The sequence below is a fragment of the Salvelinus alpinus genome, chromosome 11, assembly GCF_045679555.1.
Source record: "Salvelinus alpinus chromosome 11, SLU_Salpinus.1, whole genome shotgun sequence".
Classification (NCBI taxonomy): Eukaryota; Metazoa; Chordata; class Actinopteri; order Salmoniformes; family Salmonidae; genus Salvelinus; species Salvelinus alpinus.
In genome coordinates this window covers 2,548,678-2,572,565 of record NC_092096.1, presented here as the reverse complement: position 1 = coordinate 2,572,565, position 23,888 = coordinate 2,548,678, and the positions used below count along the sequence as shown (strand labels likewise).

General features: G+C 43.0%; 2 protein-coding genes across 4 annotated transcripts in view; both read left to right on the top strand.

Annotated features, from left to right (window-relative positions):
• The window catches only part of LOC139533471 (uncharacterized), a 182,005-nt gene extending 165,564 nt beyond the window's left edge, over positions 1–16,441 (top strand). The window contains exon 12 of the mRNA XM_071331520.1: positions 16,319–16,441. The gene's annotated coding sequence lies outside the window, so the exon portion shown is untranslated. The remainder of the gene's footprint in view (positions 1–16,318) is intronic.
• Positions 923–20,593, top strand: LOC139533473 (uncharacterized). Of its 3 annotated transcripts, XM_071331523.1 has the most exons (13): positions 923–1,150; positions 1,562–1,623; positions 2,172–2,320; positions 2,510–2,638; positions 2,788–2,899; positions 3,080–3,146; positions 3,243–3,289; positions 6,853–7,034; positions 7,169–7,282; positions 15,754–16,040; positions 16,166–16,264; positions 18,247–18,325; positions 19,108–20,593. In XM_071331523.1, the coding sequence occupies exons 2-13, from the start codon at positions 1,575–1,577 to the stop codon at positions 19,117–19,119; spliced, it is 1,326 nt and encodes a 441-aa protein (XP_071187624.1). In that variant the 5' UTR covers positions 923–1,150; positions 1,562–1,574; the 3' UTR covers positions 19,120–20,593. The 3 variants fall into 3 exon arrangements, with proteins under 3 accessions (XP_071187624.1, XP_071187622.1, XP_071187623.1); XM_071331521.1 differs by lacking the exons at positions 6,853–7,034; positions 7,169–7,282; positions 15,754–16,040; ... (1 more) ...; positions 18,247–18,325; positions 19,108–20,593 and adding an exon at positions 4,035–5,099; XM_071331522.1 differs by lacking the exons at positions 6,853–7,034; positions 7,169–7,282; positions 15,754–16,040; ... (1 more) ...; positions 18,247–18,325; positions 19,108–20,593 and adding an exon at positions 4,035–5,099 and having other exon boundaries at positions 964–1,119.
• Positions 20,594–23,888: the final 3,295 nt, after the last annotated feature.

Genomic DNA, 23,888 nt, shown 5'->3' with positions numbered 1-23,888 from the left:
GAGATGTGTTGTTGATGTGATTCTAGTCTGTCAGAACAGGAGATGTGTTGTTGATGTGATTCTAGTCTGTCAGAACAGGAGATGTGTTGTTGATGTGATTCTAGTCTGTCAGAACAGGAGATGTGTTGTTGATGTGATTCTAGTCTGTCAGAACAGGAGATGTGTTGTTGATGTGATTCTAGTCTGTCAGAGCAGGAGATGTGTTGTTGATGTGATTCTAGTCTGTCAGAACAGGAGATGTGTTGTTGATGTGATTCTAGTCTGTCAGAGCAGGAGATGTGTTGTTGATGTGAATCTAGTCTGTCAGAGCAGGAGATGTGTTGTTGATGTGATTCTAGTCTGTCAGAACAGGAGATGTGTTGTTGATGTGATTCTAGTCTGTCAGAACAGGAGATGTGTTGTTAGAACTAGCATGTTGTTGATGTGATTCTAGTCTGTCAGAACAGGAGATGTGTTGTTAGAACTAGCATGTTGTTGATGTGATTCTAGTCTGTCAGAACAGGAGATGTGTTGTTGATGTGATTCTAGTCTGTCAGAGCAGGAGATGTGTTGTTGATGTGATTCTAGTCTGTCAGAGCAGGAGATGTGTTGTTGATGTGATTCTAGTCTGTCAGAGCAGGAGATGTGTTGTTGATGTGATTCTAGTCTGTCAGAACAGGAGATGTGTTGTTGATGTGATTCTAGTCTGTCAGAACAGGAGATGTGTTGTTGATGTGATTCTAGTCTGTCAGAGCAGGAGATGTGTTGTTGATGTGATTCTAGTCTGTCAGAACAGGAGATGTGTTGTTGATGTGATTCTAGTCTGTCAGAACAGGAGATGTGTTGTTAGAACTAGCAGGTTGTTGATGTGACTCTCATCTGACTGATAATGAGAGTGGGCAGGGCTGAGGCCTTTAGGACACACCCACTAGTGTAGAGCGGAGGACATGCCTGGTTGCTGTTGTGCAGTACCTTATCATTTCCTCATCTCTTCCCCTCACTGCATCTGAATTCACTCCTCCTCCTCCTCAACAGTGACTATTCCAAGCCAGAAGCAGGTAGAAAAGAGCAGACGTTCTGAGCTATCCTACCAAGACCAAGCTACTGCTACTACTGTCACTGTGTTACTAGCTAGCTCAGGTACTCTCAACATTCTCTGATTCACGTAGAGGTAATGTACTACGTTACAGATGGAGCTGCTCTCTTATATCATGTTATGTCATGTTATGTCATGTTATGTTTTGTTAACTTATGTCACTTAAAAGTTAACTTGTGTTATGTTTTGTCATGTTATGTTACGCAATGTAATTTTAAATTAAGTTATGTTAAAGGGATAATGTACGATTCTAGCACAATGACTGGAAGTCCACAGGTACATTAGCAATGCCAGCGTACCTGGAGACTTCCAGTCATTGTGCTAATGCTAGATAGCATTTGCTCGTGAAACAACCACTACCTTCCTTTATAATGCGCACAGAGACAATAAAATGGTATCCATGATCCCTTTAATACTATTAAAGGTTATTAAATGTGAAGTTAAGTTGTTATGTTATGTAATGTAATATCATTGTTTCCTCTGTAGATCGGTTGGCAGAATGTCTCTGCTGCTTTGTTGGGCAGTGATTGCTCTGCACCTCGCAACAGGTAAATATAAAACTTGAAATTAAACTGTGTGTGTGTGTGTGTGTGTGTAAATATTTTAATTCAATGATAAAGAACACCCTCTGTGTTCTGTAATAAAATAAAATAAAGTAATCTTTATTTAACTAGGCAGGTCAGGTAACTCTTTATCCACAATATAGCAGGTGATGTAAAGCCATAACACATACGTTTTTCCAGCATCAGACTTTGATTGATAATGTCAAAGGCCACACTGAAGTCTAACAAAACAGCTCCCACAATCTTTTTATCATGAATTTCACTCAGCCAATCATCAACCATTTGTGAAGCGCCGTGCTTGTTGAATGTCCTTCCCTATAAGCGTGCTGAAAGTCTGTCGTCAATTTGTTTACTGTAAAATTGCATTGTATCTGCTCAAACACAACTCAAAATGCTATAAAGTTTTTGAGGTGCTACTTGATCCAGCTTCGTTTGCACTTTCGGGATTATTCCATGAATTGCTTCCAATGTACCAGGTAAACTAAGTCAAGCACAGCTCTTGAACAGTACATACTGTCTGTGTGTTGTTCCAGGGCTGGATGCTGCCTCGGGGGTGGTGAACACTACAGAGGAGGAGGTGGAAGGGGTGGACTCCCAGTCACCATGCCCAGCCGGGTGGCATCAGAATGAGCATCGCTGCTTCTCCTTCTACCCCGTCTGGGCCACCTGGGCCACTGCAGAGGTAACACTTGTAATTGGGAGAGACTAATTTCTAATTACTACTACTATTTCACAACCATTGATACTGCAAGACTAGCAAGCACACATTTACTTCAGGAAATGTCCATTTCTAGCTAGCATTGATCTTTGCTCCCTGAGGTACTGGGCTTTAGCTCAGCGGGCTAACAGTGTTCTCTGGCTGTCCCTCTAGTTGTACTGCTCCCAGCACAGAGGGAACCTGGTGTCGGTTCACAGCCCTGGTCAACATGTGTTTGTCCAGGATCTGGTGAGGAGACACACAGACCAGCCGGTCTGGATAGGAGGCTACGACGCAGCTCAGGTAAACTGGGTCAATAATTCATCAGTCAGTCAGTCTGTCAATCAATCTGTCAAATGTCTACAGGTTACAGAGGCAAAAGCTCAACGTACTTTCTGTTTAAAAACAATGAAGTGGTTTCAATCCATTAATCAATGTGTTTCTGTGAAAAGGAGGGGATGTGGCTGTGGAGTGACGGCTCAGCTGTTGATGGTTTTAACTGGGAGGAGGAGGAGCCCAGTAACTCTGGACAGGGGGAGAACTGTATGGAGCTACACACTGGAGGTACACACACACACACACACACACACACACACACACACACACACACACACACACACACACACACACACACACACACACACACACACACACACACACACACACACACACACACACACACACACACACACTCTGAGCACATTGAAATAACTGAAGTGTGATTTGTTGTTGCCTTGACAACAGGTGGGCAGGGCTGGAATGACGTGTCCTGTGGAGAGCTGAGGTTCTATGTGTGTTCTATGGAGACCAGGTAGCAGGCTAACACTGTCTTGTATCTGGACATGTTTATACAGAGACCATATTAACACTTAATTACATTCATGTATTTTTTTCCATTTCCTTGTAGATCTGGTTTAGCAGTAATGCCAAGTCAGAAGAAAGCACACGAGAGAGGTAGGAATGTCTTGGCCCATTACCTCGGCTAGACAATAAGTTAATGTTGTTACAGGTGCAGCTCCTTGTTGAATGGGACTCTGATATTTAGAAGATGACAGCTATCTGATCATTAATGATCAAAATTCAAACTTTAAAATGTGTTGACCGGTCTGGAATTGTTTTTAAACTATTAAACTTTTTGTCTTCGTAGAAAACCATTTCCTATTTAATGGGATATCTTCAACATTCAAATCTCCCATTTTAAAACTGACTTCCAACATTCTATTCACTCTAAACAATGTGACTTTGACACGAATCAGCTATCAGCTATTTTAACCACTTCCCCAGTAGCTTCAACAAAAACCAGAGCATATTATTAGTCTACTCTGCTATTCAAATCTAAAATTACAACAGAAATAACTTATACCAATCAAACTATACAGCTGTTTTGGTAAATGCATCAACTAGTTTAATGTAGCTAACTTCCCACTGTTGAATTAACTACCATAGAACTAGTTTAATGTAGCTAACTTCCCACTGTTGAATTAACTACCATAGAACTAGTTTAATGTAGCTAACTTCCCACTGTTGAATTAACTACCATAGAACTAGTTTAATGTAGCTAACTTCCCACTGTTGAATTAACTACCATAGAACTAGTTAATGTAGCTAACTTCCCACTGTTGAATTAACTACCATAGAACTAGTTTAATGTAGCTAACTTCCCACTGTTGAATTAACTACCATAGCTACATTAAACTAGTTCTAGGAGGGAGACTCTGGCAGCTCCGGACAGGAGGGAGACTCTGGCAGCTCCGGACAGGAGGGAGACTCTGGCAGCTACGGACTGGGGATCGTCGCTGGAGGCTCCGGACTGAAGGGCGTCACTGTGGTGGAGAGACAAACAGGAGGCTTCGTGCCATGGATCATCACTGGAGGCTTTGTGCCATGGATCATCACTGGAGGCTTCGTGCCATGGATCATCACTGGAGGCTTTGTGCCCTGGATCATCACTGGAGTGGAGAGACACACAGGAGGCCTGGCTCTGGGAGAAGGCACAGGACTCACCAGGCTGGTGAGACATGCAGGAGGGTTAGGGATTTGCACAGGCACAGGACTCACCAGGCTGGGGAGACAGGCAGTAGGCCTCTTCCTTGGCCGAGGCACCGGATACACTGGGCCGTGGAGGCGCACTGGAGATCTCGAGCTAAGAGCCTGCACAACCCATCCTGGCTGGATGGTGACTTTGGCCCGGCACGTACGGGGCGCAGGCACAGGACGCACTGGGCTGTGCAGACGCACTGGAGACACAGTGTGCAGAGCCGGCGCAGGATATCCTGGGCCGTAGAGACGTCCAGGAGGTCTGGAGTGCAGGGCTGGCACACTCCGTCCTGGCTCGATGCCCACTCTAGCCCGGCCGATGCGAGGAGCTGGGATATAGCGCACCGGGCTAAGAACACATACTGGAGACACCGTTCGCTCCACTGCATAACACGGTGCCTGACCAGTACGACGCCCGCCACGGTAAGCACGGGGAGTTGGCTCAGGTCTCCGACCTGACTCCACCAATCTACCCGTGTGCCCCTCCCCAAAATAATTCTGTGGCTGCCTCTCGTGCACGTTTCCTCGAGCCAACTCCTTGTAGCGTTGCCGCTCCACCTTAGCTGCATCCAGCTCTTCTTTAGGACGGCGATACTCCCCTGTCTGTGCCCAGGGTCCCTTGCCGTCCAGGATTTCCTCCCATGTCCAGGAGTCCTGAACCCTCTGCTCCTCCATACCACGCTGCTTGGTCCGTTGGTGGTGGGTAGTTCTGTAACAATATTCGTCTTCGTCGGATGAGGAGGAAGGATCGGACCAAAACCCAGCGAGGTATGTTTTTTAATTTGAATTAACTAAATAAACAGAACACTGAAACAACAAAAACAACAAAGAGAGTGAACGAAACGAAACAGTCTGTAAGGTGCAGCAACACAAAACAGATGCCCCAAAACAGGGGGACTCAAACAGTCCGGAGAAAAACCCACGCACGAAACATTTCAACATAGAAGGTGCTCAGAGCAACACAAAACAGAAAACAACTACCCACAAAACCCAGGTGTGAAAAGGCTACCTAAGTATGGTTCTCAATCAGAGACAACGATAGACAGCTGCCTCTGATTGAGAACCACACCCGGCCAAACAACAAAGAAATACAAAACATAGAACACAAAACATAGAATGCCCAGCCCAACTCACGCCCTGACCAAACCAAAATAGAGACATAAAAAGGATCTCTAAGGTCAGGGTGTAACAGAATTGAGGAATACAATTTACACACAGTGCTAATGGGACTAATCCCTCTGTGGTTCAATGTGATTTCAGGGTCCTTTTTGGAGGATTTGGGGATAGGCTTGATTATGGATATGTACTATACAGAAGGAATAATGACAATCTCAAAACAAGCCTGGAAGAGTTCAAATAATATTTGGAAAAGTATTTGGGAAATTAGGACATATTTCACAATAATTGATGCAAAAAATAAATGTATTGTTCCGATATCATTACAACAGGTGTACTGTAATCAAACGAGACAAATTAAATGAATGAAAGAAACAAGGTTTAGCAGGCACTAGTTAGCATACAGCCTGTCTGGAGCAACTGGCCATAAGTTCTCATCCACATCACAGTAAATGTCCTCATTGTTCATGCACCTGGTGGAAAAACGTTTTGGAATGGCAAATACAAGCCTGACATAGTTTTTTATTATTTTCTATTCATTGCATGTCTTCACTATTATTCTTCAATGTATGACTAAATAAAAACCCTGGAATGAGTAGGTGTGTCTAAACGTTTGACTAGTACTGTAGTTGTGGATTGATGTCAGTGCATGTCTCATCCTTGGCCTGGGGGACGGCGGTATGCTCACGGGGATGGCCATCTTACATCTTCCACCTGTATTGGAATCATTACATCTATTTTACAGTGTTTTATTGTATTTATGTATTGTAGTGTCTTGTGTGGCTTAATTTGTATGAGCATGGCACTAGCAACACCAGAGTTGTGGGTTTGATTCCCACTGGGGTCACATATGAAAATGCATAGACTCACTGCTGTCACTTTGGATTAAAGCCCCTGCTACATAAATGGCATATATTAGAGTGATAGTAAAATGTATTTTAACAAATGAGAAGAGAATCATATCTAAAGTAAAGTGAACGTTGTGAAACGCATTTACTTTATATGAACATGTATTGCAATGTGAAACATGTATTTCTAGATGAAACACTGAGTAAGTTTGGTGAATAAATTACTGTATGATTGTATGTGCTCTAATAGTCAATAGAAAATGTGCTCAGAGTTTTGAAACAACTGTCTTTTTGATTATCTGTTTTGGGTTTTGTAATAATCACTGCTAAAATGTACCAAATAGTTGTAAACACTAGTATATACCAAAACAACAAAGAAAATGTATCTTTCCCTCCCTCCCTCCCTCCCTCCCTCCCTCCCTCCCTCCCTCCCTCCCTCCCTCCCTCCCTCCCTCCCTCCCTCCCTCCCTCCCTCCCTCCCTCCCTCCCTGTCCCCTCCCTCCCTGTCTCCCCCAGAGCTGGTTGAAGAAGTGAGTATTTATGACGTCCTGTGGGAGACCAGTGAGAAAGTAGCAGATGAGACCCTCGACTCAGCCTTCCTCAGAGGAATGTATTCCAGACGTCTGCCTGGCCACTGCTACACTGACTTCTGCCACCAGGAGGTGCTATACCTGGACAGAGTCATCACCATGCTGCAGGTGAAAAGAAAATACATCAAATAAAATGAATACCGTAAAGTTTTACTAACTATGACTGTGATACGTGGTTGTCGTGCCTAGCTATCTTGAGATAAGTTGCTCTGTATAACAGTGTAAATGTGTGTGTGAAACAGGTGCTGATCAGAACAGTCCAGGGTCCTCCAGACATCATGCTGTTTCTCCAGAGAACACATCAACGCTACCAGGAGTCTCTGAAGGAGGCCCAGAACCAAACTACACCACACCTGGTAAGAAGCTGTTATAACAATCACCCGTAATATACAATTTAAAATAATATATCTAATTATACAATTTAAGATAATATATCTTAATATATAATTTAAGATAATATATCTTAATATAAAATGTAAGATAATATATCTTAATATACGATTTAAAATAATATATCTAATTATATAATTTAAGATAATATATATTAATATATAATTTAAGATAATATATATTAATATATAAGTTAAGATACTATATATTAATATATAATTTAAGATAATATATATTAATATACAATTTAAGATACTATATATTAATATATAATTTAAGATAATATATATTAATATACAATTTAAGATACTATATATTAATATATAATTTAAGATAATATATATTAATATACAATTTAAGATACTATATATGAATATATAATTTAAGATACTATATATTAATATATAATTTAAGATAATATATATTAATATATAATTTAAGATAATATATATTAATATATAATTTACGATAATATATTTAATTTAAGAGGATTTATAGCAAGAAAAAGCAACTGGAACGTAGTAGGTGATTTATTAATTCAATAAACCTTCCATAAACTTTTTCAATGACCCTTTTTTAACCTTTAATCTTTTAACCTTTTTTTGTTTTGGTTAAAATCAAGTTCAATTTCGGTTACCCAAGTTTTGGTGTATTTAGACATACCCCCAAAAAAGGTAAATCAATAATATCTTCTATCTTTTCCTTTTTTGACTCCCTTTAGTTCATTCAGTTCAGTTCATAGTCTTTTAGCATTACAATTATGTTTCCCTATATTGGTTTTTAATGTGTTTATAGCTGGTTTCCAGCCAATTGGTGACAGATTTTCATGGGAATATTAAAAAATCTTCATATAATCAATATGCCATTTCAGAGTTTCCTTTAAGAAAATTTGGTGCCAGACAACATGACAGGGCAGATTTTAATTACCGGATATTTGATAAACCCATATGCATTCAGATCCAACCTGGTGCAGCCAGAGGGATGTTGGCTAAATGAGCCACATTTACGTAGCCTAAAAAACAGCTGTAATAAATTACAAAACACTATTACATGTGTTTCGATGTGTAGCACACACACAACTTCATAGCCAATTTCTTTATTGGGGTTTAGGCTACATCCCTAAAAAACAACAATTGTCAACTATAGGCTTAAGTGTTCACTACATACTACAGTTGAAGTTGGAAGTTTACATACACTTAGGTTGGAGTCATTAAAACTCGATTTTCAACCACTCCACAAATGACTTGTTCACAAACTATAGTTTTGGCAAGTCGGTTAGGACATCTACTTTGTACATGATACAATTCATTTTTCCAACAATTGTTTACAGACAGATTATTTCACTTATAATTCACTGTATTACAATTCCAGTGGGTCAGAAGTTTACATACACTAATTTGACTGTGCCTTTAAACAGCTTGGAAAATTCCAGAAAAGGATGTCATGGCTTTAGAAGCTTCTGATAGGCTAATTGACATCAATTGAGTAAATTGAGGTGTACCTGTGGATGTATTTCAAGGCCTACCTTCAAACTCAGTGCATCTTTGCTTGACATCATGGGAAAATCAAAACAAATCAGCCGAGACCTCAGAAAATAAATTGTAGACCTCCACAAGTCTGGTTCAACCCTGGGAGCAATTTCCAAACATCTGAAGGTACAACGTTCATCTGTACAAACAATTGTATGCAAGTATAAACACCATGGGACCATGCAGCCATCATACTGCTCACGAAGGAGACGCATTCTGTCTCCTAGAGATGAACGTACTTTGGTGCGAAAAGTGCAAATCAATCCCAGAACAACAGCAAAGGACCTTGTGAAGATGCTGGAGGAAACACGTACAAAAGTATCTATATCGACAGTAAAACGAGTCCTATATTGACATAACCTGAAATGCTGCTCAGTAAGGAAGATGCCACTGCTCCTAAACCGTCATAAATAGCCAGATTGCGGTTTGCAACTGGACATGTGGACAAAGATTGTACTTTTTGGAGAAATATCCTCTGGTCTGATGAAACAAAAATATAACTGTTTGGCCAGAATGACCATCATTATGTTTGCGGGAAAAAGGGGGAGGCTTGCAAGCCGAAGAACACCATCCCGGCCGTGAGGCACGGGGGTGGCAGCATCATGTTGTGGGGGTGCTTTGCTGCAGGAGGGACTGGTGCACTTCACAAAATACATGGCATCACAAGGAAGGAGAATTATGTGGATATATTGAAGCAACATTTCAATTTCAAAAGTTAAATCTTGGTCGTAAATGTGTCTTCCAAATGGACAATGACCCCAAGCATACTTCCAAAGTTGTGGCAAAATGGCTTAAGGACAACAAAGTCAAGGTATTGGAGTGGCCAACACAAAGTCCGGACCTCAACCTCATAGAAAATGTGTTGTCAGAACTGAAAAAGCATGTGCGAGCAAGGAGGCCTACAAACATGACTCAATTACACAAGCTCTGTCAGGAGGAATGGGCCAAAATTCACCCAAGTTGTTATGGGAAGCTTTTAGAAGGCTACCTGAAACGTTTGACCCAAGTTAAACAATTTAAAAGCAATGTTACCAAATACTCATTGGGTCTATGTAAACTTCTGACCCACTGGGAATGGGATGAAGGAAATAAAAGCTGAAATAAATCATTCTCTCTACTATTATTCTGACATTTCACATTCTTAAAATAAAGTGGTGATCCTAACTGACCTAAGACAGGGCATTTTTACTAGGATTAAATGTCAGGAATTGTGAAACACTGAGTTTAAATGTATTTGGCTAAGGTGTATGTAAACGTCCGACTTCAACTGTAAATCTACAGTACCAGTCAGAAGTTTGGTCAAACCTACTCAATAAAGGGTATTTATTTATTTTACTATTTTCTACATTGTTAAATAGTAGTGAAGACATCTAAAATGTGAAATAACACATAAGGAATCATGTGGTAACCAAAAAAGTGTCACACAAATCAAAATATATTTTATAGTTTAGATTCTTCAAAGTAGCCACCATTTGCCTTGATGAATGCTATGTACACTCTTGGCATTTTCTCAACCAGCTTCAACTGGAATAATTTTCCAACAGTCTTGAAGGAGTTCCCACATATGTTGAGCACTTCTTGGCTGCTTTTCCTTCACTCTGCGGTCCAACTCATCCCCCCACAAAGCACAAATCAGATGGGATGGCTGGTTGAGTATCCCTTGAATTCTAAATAAATCATAGACAGTGTCCCCAGCAAAGCACCCCCACACCATCACACCTCCTCCTCCATGCTTCATGGTGGGAACTACACAAGCAGAGATCATCCGTTCACCTACTCTGCGTCTCACAAAGACGTGGCGATTGGAACCAAAAATCTCAAATTTGGACTCATCAGACCAAAGGACAGATTTCCAACGACTAATGTCCATTGCTCTTGTTTCTTGGCACAAGCAAGTCTCTTATTCTGTTGGTGTCCTTCAGTAGTGATTTATTTACAGACATTTGACCATGAAGGCCGGATTCACTCAGTCTCTTCTGAACAGTTGATATTGAGATGTGTCTGCTACTTTAACTCTGTGAAGCATTTTTGGGGGGCTGCAATTTCTGAGGATGGTAACACTAATGAACTTCTGCTTTGCAGCAGAGGTAACTCTGGGTCTTCATTTCTTGTGGCGATCCACATGTGAGCCAGATTCATCATTGTGCTTCATGGTTTTTGTGACTGCACTTGAAGAAACGTTCAAAGTTCTTGACATTTTCTGCATTGACAGACCTTCATGTCTTAAAGTAATGATGGACTGTCATTAATCTTTGCTTATTTGAGCTGTTCTTGCCATAATATGGTCATGGTATTTTACCAAATAAGGCTGTCTTCTGTGTACCACCCCTACCTTGTCACAACACAACTGATTGGCTCAAAGAAATTCCACAAATTAACTTTAACAAGGTACACCTGTTATTTGAAACACATTCCTGGTGACTACCTAATGAAGATGGTTGAGAGAATGCCAAGAATGTGCAAAGCTGTCATCAAGGCAAAGGGTGGCTACTTTGAAGAATCTCAAATATTAAATTTAAAAAAAAAATGTAACACTTTTTTGGTTACTACATGATTCCATATGTGTTATTTCATAGTTTTGGTGTCTTCACTATTATTCTACAATGAAATTAAGAAAAACCCTTGAACGAGTAGCTGTGTCAATTTTTGACTGGTACTGTATGTATAGATAGATAGATATTATATTACCAAGTCTATATATACATACATACATACAGTTGAAGTCGGAAGTTGACATACACCGTAGCCAAATACATTTAAACATCAGTTTATCACCACATTATTTTAGGAACGTGAAATGTCAGAATAATAGTAAAGAGAATTATTTATTTCAGCTATTATTTCTCCTCTGAACAGTTGATGTTCAGATGTGTCTGTTATTTGAACTCTGTGAATAATTTATTTGGGCTGCAATCTGAGGCTGGTAACTCTAATAAAGTTATCCTCTGCAGCAGAGGTATGTCAGGGTCTGTAGAAAGCTCCACACTGATCTGGTCCTGGTACTTCCTGTATATAGCTACACATTGATCTGGTACTAACTGTATATAGCTCCTCACTGATCTGGTACTGGTACTCCCTGTATATAGCTACACATTGATCTGGTACTAACTGTATATAGCTCCTCACTGATCTGGTACTGGTACTTCCTGTATATAGCTCCACACTGATCTGGTACTTCCTGTATATAGATCCACACTGATCTGGTACTTCCTGTATATAGCTCCACACTGATCTGGTACTGGTACTTCCTGTATATAGATCCACACTGATCTGGTTCTTCCTGTATATAGCTCCACACTGATCTGGTACTGGTACTTCCTGTATATAGCTCAACACTGATCTGGTACTCCCTGTATATAGCTCCACATTGATCTGGTACTGGTACTTGCTGTATATAGCTCCACACTGATCTGGTACTGGTACTCCCTGTATATAGCTCCACACTGATCTGGTACTTCCTGTATATAGCTCCACACTGATCTGGTACTGGTACTTCCTGTATATAGCTCCACATTGATCTGGTACTCCCGGTATATAGCTCCACACTGATCTGGTACTGGTACTTCCTGTATATAGCTCCACACTGATCTTGTAACGGCTTTCTTCCTGGGGTGAAAGAGAGGACCAAAATGCAGCGTAGCCAGTGCTCAACATGTTTAATATAATAACAAGTGAACACTACAAACAACAAACAAAATAACAAACCGTGAAAACCGAGACAGTCCTATCTGGTGCAGAACAAACACAGAGACAGGAAACAAACACCCACAAAATCCCAACACAAAACAAGCCTCCTATATATGAGTCTCAATCAGAGACAACGACTACCATCTGTCTCTGATTGAGAACCCACACTAGGCTGACATAGAAACAGACAAACTAGACACACAACATAGAATTCCCACCCAGCTCACGTCCTGACCAACTAAACACATACAAAACAACAGAAAACAGGTCAGGAACGTGACAGAACCCCCCCCTCAAGGTGCGAACTCCGGGCGCACCCCTAAAACTCAAGGGGAGGGTCTGGGTGGGCATCTGTCCGCGGTGGCGGCTCCGGCGGTGGACGAGGGCACCACTCCACCATTGTCTTTGTCCACCTCCTTAGTGTCCCTTGAGTGGCGACCCTCGCCCCCGACCATGGTCCAGGAACCTTCACCAACTCCCCTCTACAATAGAGGAGACAACTCAGGACAGAGAGGTAGTTCAGGACAAAGAGGTAGCCCAGGACAGAGAGGTAGCTCAGGCCAGAGGGACAACTCCGGACTAGTGGCAGCTCCGGACTGAGTGGCAGCTCCGGACTGAGTGGCAGCTCATGACTGAGTGGCAGCTCATGACTTGAGGGCAGCTCATGACTGGAGGGCAGCTCATGACTGGAGGGCAGCTCATGACTGGAGGGCAGCTCATGACTGAAGGGCAGCTCATGACTGAAGGGCAGCTCATGACTGAAGGGCGTCTCTGGCAGCTCCTGACTGGCTGGCGTCTCTGGCAGCTCCTGACTGGCTGGCGTCTCTGGCAGCTCCTGACTGGCTGGCGTCTCTGGCAGCTCCTGACTGGCTGGCGTCTCTGGCAGCTCCTGACTGGCTGGCGTCTCTGGCAGCTCCTGACTGGCTGGCGTCTCTGGCAGCTCCTGACTGACGGACGGCTCTAATGGCTCGGGACAGACGGGCGGCTCAGATGGCGCTGGGCAGACAGATGGCTCAGACGGCGCTGGGCAGACGGATGGCTCAGACGGCGCTGGGCAGACGGATGGCTCAGACGGCGCTGGGCAGACGGACGGCTCAGACGGCGCTGGGCAGACGGACGGCTCAGACGGCGCTGGGCAGACGGACAGTTCAGACGGCGTTGGGCAGACGGACAGTTCAGGCGCCACTGGGCAGACGGGCAGTTCAGGCACCGCTGGGCAGACGGCAGACTCTGGCCGGCTGAGACGCACTATAGGCCTGATGCGTGGTGCCGGAACTGGAGGTACCGGGCTGAGGGCACGCACCTCAGGGCGAGTGCGGGGAGGAGGAACAGGGCTCTGGCGATGCACTGGAAGCCTGGTGTGTGGTATAGGCACTGGTGGTACTGGGCTGGGGCGGGAAGGTGGCGCCGGATATACCGGACCGTGAAGGAGGACACGCGCTCTTGAGCACCGAGCCTCTCCAACCTTACCAGGTTGAATGGTCCCCGTAGCCCTGCCAGTGCGGCGAGGTGGAACAACCCGCACTGGGCTATGCAGGCGAACCGGGGACACCACCTGTAAGGCTGGTGCCATGTACGCCGGCCCGAGGAGACGTACTGGAGGCCAGATACGTTGGGCCGGCTTCATGACATCCAGCTCGATGCCCAACCTAGCCCTCCCAGTGCGGCAAGGTGGAATAGCCTGCACTGGGCTAAGCACGCGTACTGGGGACACCGTGCGCTTTACCGCATAACACGGTGTCTGACCAGTACGACGCCCTCTCACTCCACGGTAAGCCCGGGGAGTTGGCTCAGGTATCCAACCCGGCTTCGCCAAACGCCCCTTTAGCCCCCCCCCCCCAATACATTTTTGGGTGAGCCTCTCGGGCTTCCAGCCTCTCTTACGTGCTGCCTCCTCAATCCACCGCTCCTGGGCTGTGGCTGCCTCCTTCTCCTCCCAAGAGTGGCGATTCTCTCCCACCTTTGCCCAGGGTCCTTTTCCGTTTATGATTTCCTCCCATGACCATTCCTCCTGGCACCGCTGCTGCTGTTGCTGCTGCCCGTTGCCACGCTGCTTGGTCCGGGATTGGTGGGTGTTTCTGTAACGGCTTTCTTCCTGGGGTGAAAGAGAGGACCAAAATGCAGCGTAGCCAGTGCTCAACATGTTTAATATAATAACAAGTGAACACTACAAACAACAAACAAAATAACAAACCGTGAAAACCGAGACAGTCCTATCTGGTGCAGAACAAACACAGAGACAGGAAACAAACACCCACAAAATCCCAACACAAAACAAGCCTCCTATATATGAGTCTCAATCAGAGACAACGACTACCATATGTCTCTGATTGAGAACCCACACTAGGCTGACATAGAAACAGACAAACTAGACACACAACATAGAATTCCCACCCAGCTCATGTCCTGACCAACTAAACACATACAAAACAACAGAAAACAGGTCAGGAACGTGACAGATCTGGTACTGGTACTTCCTGTATATAGCTCCACACTGATCTGGTACTGGTACTTCCTGTATATAGCTCCACACTGATCTGGTACTAACTGTATATAGCTCCACACTGATCTGGTACTGGTACTCCCTGTATATAGCTCCACATTGATCTGGTACTTCCTGTATATAGATCCATTCTTGTGTATTGTATTTTAATCCTCCTGTTTTATTTGTTTTATTATGTTTTAACTGTGGATCATTGGGAAGGGCTCGTAAGCATAAAGTCAACACCTGTTGAATTCAGAATATGTGACAAATAAAATGTAAATTAGATTTTGCTTCTCCTTTTACTCCTCCTCCTCTTCCATATCCTCCTCCTCCTCATTCCTCTCCTCTACCTCCATCTCCTCCTCCTCTTCCTCCTCCTCCATATCCTCCTTCTCTACCTCCATATCCTCCTCCTCTTCCTCCTCCTCCATATCCTCCTTCTCTACCTCCATCTCCTCCTCCTCATCCATATCCTCCTCCTCATTCTTCTCCTCTACCTCCATCTCCTCTTCCTCCTCCTCCTCCTCCTGGCTCCATATCCTCCTCCTCATTCTTCTCCTCTATCTCCATCTCCTCTTCCTCCTCCTCCTCCTCCTCCATATCCTCCTCCATATTCTTCTCTTCTACCTCCAACTCCTCATCCTCCTCCTCCTCCTCCATATCCTCCTCCTCATTCTTCTCCTCTACCTCCATCACCTCCTCCTCTTCCTTCTCCTCCTCCTCCTCCTGCCTACAGAACCTGTCCTCCATCCAGCCCTCTGCAGCCGTGCGTCAGTACCTCCAGAGCTTCCATGACATTGTGAATGAGGAGCCCATCTACTGGCTGGTGTCTCTGCTGCCCAGAGCCCTGCTCAGACCTTACCTGGCAAAGAACCTGCCCCTGGATGAGAGGACCAGACCAGGCCCCAGCCCCTGCCTCTACCCCTGGCTAAACCTCTTCCCCTGCCCCTGCTACCAGTGGGGGGGAGAGGACATGCAGTCAGACCAGAGGAACCAGAAGGATGAGTCAGGGACATCTTACAGGTATATTGATGATATTGATTGCCTATGGAGGTTTATAGTGTCTCAAGTCCAAATTGTTGTGTTTAATCCTGTCAAGTGTGGTGATATTGTGGAGTGACTCTTTTCTAACCTGTCTCTCTCTCCAGGCATCTACTGGAGAAGTACCAGGATGTGATAGACGTCTATAAGGCTATCAACATCTTCAGAGTCCAGATGATCAACGAGAAGGCTCTCTTCACCTCCAGGTGCAGTTAGGTCTACAATTAGCCTGACTTAGGTCCACAGTTAGCCTGACTTAGGTCTACAGTTAGCCTGACTTAGGTCTACAGTTAGCCTGGTCCTGCTATCTAATTCTACAGTTAGCCTGGTCCTGCTATCTAATTCTACAGTTAGCCTGGTCCTGCTATCTAATTCTACAGTTAGCCTGGTCCTGCTATCTAATTATACAGTTAGCCTGGTCCTGCTATCTAATTATACAGTTAGCCTGGTCCTGCTATCTAATTATACAGTTAGCCTGGTCCTGCTATCTAATTATACAGTTAGCCAGGTCCTGCTATCTAATTATACAGTTAGCCTGGTCCTGCTATATAATTCTACAGTTAGCCTGGCCCTGTTATCTAATTCTACAGTTAGCCTGGTCCTGCTATCTAATTATACAGTTAGCCTGGCCCTGTTATCTAATTCTACAGTTAGCCTGGTCCTGCTATCTAATTCTACAGTTAGCCTGGCCCTGCCATCTAATTCTACAGTTAGCCTGGCCCTGCATTCTAATTCTACAATTAGCCTGGTCCTGCTATCTAATTCTACAGTTAGCCTGGTCCTGCTATCTAATTCTACAGTTAGCCTGGCCCTGCTATCTAATGCTACAGTTAGCCTGGTCCTGCTATCTAATTCTACAGTTAGCCTGGTCCTGCTATCTAATTCTACAGTTAGCCTGCTCCTGCTATCTAATTCTACAGTTAGCCAGGTCTTGCTATCTAATTATACAGTTAGCCTGGTCCTGCTATCTAATTCTACAGTTAGCCTGGTCCTGTTATCTAATTCTACAGTTAGCCAGGTCCTGCTTTCTAATTCTACAGTTAGCCTGGTCCTGCTATCTAATTCTACAGTTACTCTGGTCCTGCAAACTAAGTTTACTGTTAGTCTGGGGTTGCTAACTAAGTTTACTGTTAGCCTGGTCCTGCTAACTAAGTTTACTGTTAGCCTGGTCCTGCTAACTAAGTCTACAGTTAGCCTGGTCCTGCTATCTAAGTTTACTGTTAGCCTGGTCCTGCTAACTAAGTCTACAGTTAGCCTGGTCCTGCTAAACAAGTCTTGCCAGTTATCCCTCGCAAAACAGGCTCTCAACCCTATGGATCTCCATAGCCTGGGTAACAGTCTATTTTGTGATAACATTCTACTCCTTGTCAACATAATTTGGCATATGACATGGAGTACAGGAAGTGGAATCCCAACTAGCAAATTTGGTTTGTTGAAAGTTGTGGGAACGTACATTTTTGGTTTACCATTGGTTCTGGGAAAACTTAGCCTTATCTGGGAACCTTAAGTTTAAGGTAGCAGGGAGGTTCTGAGAACGTCTTACTATGGTTCCAGGGAGGTTCTGAGAACGTCTTACTATGGTTCCAGGGAGGTTCTGAGAACGTCTAACTATGGTTCCAGGGAGGTTCTGAGAACGTCTTACTATGGTTCCAGGAGGTTATGAGAACGCCTTACTATGGTTCCCTGAAAGTTTTCCTGGGAGGTTTTATTAACGCTGAGAGAAACGGAATTATAGGTGATTTTTTTTTACTTCTTTAAAACGTTCACTGAATGTTTCAATGATTATATTATTGAAATTGTTCGTTTTTTTGGGCTTAACTCTGATCTCTGTATTAATGTTTAATGTCTCTGTGATATTCATCTCTGGCAGCATATTATCACTGTGGTCATATGGGGCGGCAGGGTAACCTAGTGGTTAGAGCGTTGGACTAGTAACCGAAAGGTTGCAAGTTCGAATCCCCGAGCTGACAAGGTCCAAATCTGTCGTTCTGCCCCTGAACAAGGCAGTTAACCCACTTTTCCTAGGATTTGTTCTTAACTGACTTGCCTAGTTAAATAAAGGTAAAAAAAAATGTAATGTTGTCTCCGGCTGGAGATAATAGTTGAAATATCAAATACATATCAAATAAATTCATTAAATCAATGAATATCTGATGTAATCCAATCCGCCTGTGTAATATTATCCTAGTTGGTTTCCCACTGGTGATGAGGAGGAAGTGGAGGACCAACTCAACCTGTGGTCTGTGGAGTCTGGACCTGATGTTAGGGTGAGTGATGTGTATTTATGACATGTTTATCTTGTATTGAAATCAGTCGAGAATTGTGCACATTTAGTAATTTTTTATTTCATCTTTCACCTATTTCACCTTTGTTTAACCTGGTAGGCTAGCTGAGAACAAGTTCTCATTTACAACTGTGACCTGGCCAAGATAAAGCAAAGCAGTTCGACACATACAACAACACAGAGTTACACATGGAATAAACAAACATACAGTCAATAATGCAGTAGAAAAGTCTATATACAGTGTGTGCAAATGAGGTAGGATAAGAGAGGTAAGGCAATAAATAGGCCATGGTGGCGAAGTAATTACAATATAGCAATTAAACACTGGAGTGATAGATTGGCAAAAGATGAATGTGCAAGTGGAGATACTGGGGTTGAAGGATCAAGATAAATACATAAATACAGTATGGGGATGAGGTAGTTGGATGGGCTATTTACAGAGGGGCTATGTACAGGTGCAGTGATCTGTGATGATTGATAATGTGACTGTTTTTCTTTTTAACAATTACATGTATTTTCTAACACACTGCCCCCCCCCCTCCCCAAACAGTTATTCTTTGCAAAACTCCCAATTTAGACCAGACCACTGGGCTTAAAGATGGACCGGCCCATCTGGCCCCAAACTGTCTTATGGCCAGTCAGTTTCTGGTTTATAGTGGCTCTATTGGGACAGCTATGTCAGGAGAGTCTTACAGATAAGATGTGTTATCGTTCATTGGTCTTGTTTGTCCCTTAAATGTGTTTGTTTCTGTCGCCCCTCTCTAGGTGAAGCTGTAGCATTGCAGCTGTAGAATACAGGGAGCTGTGTGTGTTGGCTTTCACACTGGGCAGGACTGTTCCTCTTGTCAGACATATTCCAATATTCCACTTTTATGTTTGAAACTTCCTCCCCAACAACTACTGTTTAAACTGTTTTAATGCAATAACACAATGAATGTACACATCTAGTAATTGTCAACAAAGGATCTTTAGCTGCGTGTGTACTGGCTGTGTGTGTACTGGCTGTGTGTGTATGGCTGTGTGTGTATGGCTGTGTGTGTACGGCTGTGTGTGTACGGCTGTGTGTGTACGGCTGTGTGTGTACGGCTGTGTGTGTACGTCTGTGTGTGTACGGCTGTGTGTGTACGGCTGTGTGTGTACGGCTGTGTGTGTACGGCTGTGTGTGTACGGCTGTGTGTGTATGGCTGTGTGTGTACGGCTGTGTGTGTGTACGGCTGTGTGTGTACGGCTGTGTGTGTATGGCTGTGTGTGTGTGTGTGTATGGCTGTGTGTGTACGGCTGTGTGTGTATGGCTGTGTGTGTGTATGGCTGTGTGTGTATGGCTGTGTGTGTACTGGCTGTGTGTGTATGGCTGTGTGTGTGTGTGTGTATGGCTGTGTGTGTACGGCTGTGTGTGTATGGCTGTGTGTGTATGGCTGTGTGTGTATGGCTGTGTGTGTGTGTATGGCTGTGTGTGTACGGCTGTGTGTGTACGGCTGTGTGTGTATGGCTGTGTGTGTGTGTGTGTATGGCTGTGTGTGTACGGCTGTGTGTGTATGGCTGTGTGTGTATGGCTGTGTGTGTATGGCTGTGTGTGTGTACGGCTGTGTGTGTACGGCTGTGTGTGTATGGCTGTGTGTGTGTGTACTGGCTGTGTGTGTATGGCTGTGTGTGTATGGCTGTGTGTGTGGGTTTTCACACGGGGCAGGACTTTTCCTCTTGTCAGACATATTCAACTTTTATGTTGGGAACTTCTCCAAAATAACTACTATTCAGACTGTATTAATGCAATAACATAATGAATGTAAAAATCTAATAATTGTCAACAAAGGGGCTACAATAAAATAAAAACATTTAGGTAATAAAATCAAAGAATAAAACTGTAAAACTGTGTTTTCTTATTGGTGTTGCAATACGAATATTACACAGCCAATGTCACGTTCTGACCATAGTTCTTGTGTGTTTTACTTGTTTTAGTGTTGGTCAGGACGTGAGCTGGGTGGGCATTCTATGTTGTGTGTCTAGTTTGTCTGTTTCTATGTTTGGCCTAATATGGTTCTCAATCAGAGGCAGGTGTTTTGTGTCGTCTCTGATTGGGAATCATATTTAGGTGGCTTGTTTTGTGTTGGGGTTTGTGGGTGGTTGTTTCCTGTCTTTGTGTTTTCTCTGCACCAGATAGGGCTGTATCGGTTTGCCACATTTGTTATTTTTGTATTTTGTAAGTGTTCACGTTATCGTCTTTTTGTCATTAAATCATGTTGAGCACAAACTACGCTGCGTCTTGGTCCGATCCCTGCTACACCTCCTCTTCAGACGAAGAGGAGGAAGGCTGCCGTTTCAGCCAATCACATTGCTGTGCTCTACCACAATCAGAATAATTGCTCTGGCTAGCCAATAAACAGATGGTATTGCTTCCAAGAATTGACCAATCAGAAATAGTTAAGGTTGCCCCACTAGCAGTGGGCCAGTATTTAAATGCTCCATTGTATAAACTGCTGTATTTTTCCTGCATGTTTTATATTTATGTTGGATCCACTGATTTCAAACCATTAGAGAATAGTTGTCCTGATCACATCTTCCTCAAATTCTGTCTTTAATTATTTCCTGGATGTACAATCAAAACAACTTGGCTAACATTATGGTTGAGATGTAAACCTGTTGAATAGATGAAATCCTTTCTCTTTGGGAAGTACCAAACGTAACTCCTGTTAACACTTTTACTTCTGGGTGGAACGTTGTGAAGTTCCAATCCTGACGAGTGGATTGACAAAAATAGAGGACATTATATCAGAATTGACAGATGTACATGTTGAGGAGCGAGGATAGTTAGAAACCTGATGTTTCCTCCTGTCAGATTTACATGTTGAGGAGCGAGGATAGATAGAAACCTGATGTTTTCTCCTGTCAGATTTAAATGTTGAGGATAGTTAGAAACCTGATGTTTTCTCCTGTCAGATTTACATGTTGAGGATAGTTAGAAACCTGATGTTTTCTCCTGTCAGATTTACATGTTGAGGAGCGAGGATAGTTAGAAACCTGATGTTTCCTCCTGTCAGATTTACATGTTGAGGAGCGAGGATAGATAGAAACCTGATGTTTTCTCCTGTCAGATTTACATGTTGAGGAGCGAGGATAGTTAGAAACCTGATGTTTTCTCCTGTCAGATTTACATGTTGAGGAGCGAGGATAGATAGAAACCTGAGGTTTCCTCCTGTCACATTTACATGTTGAGGAGCGAGGATAGATAGAAACCTGATGTTTTCTCCTGTCAGATTTACATGTTGAGGATAGTTAGAAACCTGATGTTTCCTCCTGTCAGATTTACATGTTGAGGATAGTTAGAAACCTGATGTTTTCTCCTGTCAGATTTACATGTTGAGGATAGTTAGAAACCTGATGTTTTCTCCTGTCAGATTTACATGTTGAGGATAGTTAGAAACCTGATGTTTTCTCCTGTCAGATTTACATGTTGAGGATAGTTAGAAACCTGATGTTTTCTCCTGTCAGATTTACATGTTGAGGATAGTTAGAAACCTGATGTTTCCTCCTGTCAGATTTACATGTTGAGGATAGTTAGAAACCTGATGTTTTCTCCTGTCAGATTTACATGTTGAGGATAGTTAGAAACCTGATGTTTTCTCCTGTCAGATTTACATGTTGAGGAGCGAGGATAGTTAGAAACCTGATGTTTCCTCCTGTCAGATTTACATGTTGAGGAGCGAGGATAGTTAGAAACCTGATGTTTTCTCCTGTCAGATTTACATGTTGAGGAGCGAGGATAGATAGAAACCTGATGTTTCCTCCTGTCACATTTACATGTTGAGGAGCGAGGATAGATAGAAACCTGATGTTTCCTCCTGTCAGATTTACATGTTGAGGATAGTTAGAAACCTGATGTTTCCTCCTGTCAGATTTACATGTTGAGGAGCGAGGATAGATAGAAACCTGATGTTTTCTCCTGTCAGATTTACATGTTGAGGATAGTTAGAAACCTGATGTTTCCTCCTGTCAGATTTACATGTTGAGGAGCGAGGATAGATAGAAACCTGATGTTTTCTCCTGTCAGATTTAAATGTTGAGGATAGTTAGAAACCTGATGTTTTCTCCTGTCAGATTTACATGTTGAGGATAGTTAGAAACCTGATGTTTTCTCCTGTCAGATTTACATGTTGAGGAGCGAGGATAGTTAGAAACCTGATGTTTTCTCCTGTCAGATTTACATGTTGAGGAGCGAGGATAGTTAGAAACGTGATGTTTTCTCCTGTCAGATTTACATGTTGAGGATAGTTAGAAACCTGATGTTTTCTCCTGTCAGATTTACATGTTGAGGAGCGAGGATAGATAGAAACCTGATGTTTTCTCCTGTCAGATTTACATGTTGAGGAGCGAGGATAGTTAGAAACCTGATGTTTTCTCCTGTCAGATTTACATGTTGAGGAGCGAGGATAGTTAGAAACCTGATGTTTCCTCCTGTCAGATTTACATGTTGAGGAGCGAGGATAGTTAGAAACCTGATGTTTCCTCCTGTCAGATTTACATGTTGAGGATAGTTAGAAACCTGATGTTTCCTCCTGTCAGATTTACATGTTGAGGAGCGAGGATAGTTAGAAACCTGATGTTTCCTCCTGTCAGATTTACATGTTGAGGATAGTTAGAAACCTGATGTTTCCTCCTGTCAGATTTACATGTTGAGGATAGTTAGAAACCTGATGTTTTCTCCAGTCAGATTTACATGTTGAGGAGCGAGGATAGTTAGAAACCTGATGTTTTCTCCTGTCAGATTTACATGTTGAGGAGCGAGGATAGTTAGAAACCTGATGTTTTCTCCTGTCAGATTTACATGTTGAGGAGCGAGGATAGATAGAAACCTGATGTTTCCTCCTGTCAGATTTACATGTTGAGGATAGATAGAAACCTGATGTTTCCTCCTGTCAGATTTACATGTTGAGGATAGATAGAAACCTGATGTTTCCTCCTGTCAGATTTACATGTTGAGGATAGTTAGAAACCTGATGTTTTCTCCTGTCAGATTTACATGTTGAGGAGCGAGGATAGTTAGAAACCTGATGTTTCCTCCTGTCAGATTTACATGTTGAGGAGCGAGGATAGATAGAAACCTGATGTTTCCTCCTGTCAGATTTACATGTTGAGGAGCGAGGATAGTTAGAAACCTGATGTTTTCTCCTGACAGATTTACATGTTGAGGAGCGAGGATAGATAGAAACCTCATGTTTCCTCCTGTCAGATTTACATGTTGAGGAGCGAGGATAGATAGAAACCTGATGTTTTCTCCTGTCAGATTTACATGTTGAGGATAGTTAGAAACCTGATGTTTCCTCCTGTCAGATTTACATGTTGAGGATAAATAGAAACCTGATGTTTCCTCCTGTCAGATTTACATGTTGAGGATAGATAGAAACCTGAAGGTTCCTCCTGTCAGATTTACATGTTGAGGATAGTTAGAAACCTGATGTTTCCTCCTGTCAGATTTACATGTTGAGGATAGTTAGAAACCTGATGTTTTCTCCTGTCAGATTTACATGTTGAGGAGCGAGGATAGATAGAAA

What these genes read in the sequence shown, in the direction of transcription:
- LOC139533473 (XM_071331521.1), top strand. Translation starts at nt 1,575, where the DNA reads ATGTCTCTGCTGCTTTGTTGGGCAGTGATTGCTCTGCACCTCGCAACA. An exon ending in TATGGAGCTACACACTGGAG is followed by an intron (nt 2,900 to 3,079) that starts GTACACACACAC and finishes CCTTGACAACAG; the next exon opens with GTGGGCAGGGCTGGAATGAC. An exon ending in GTGTGTTCTATGGAGACCAG is followed by an intron (nt 3,147 to 3,242) that starts GTAGCAGGCTAA and finishes ATTTCCTTGTAG; the next exon opens with ATCTGGTTTAGCAGTAATGC.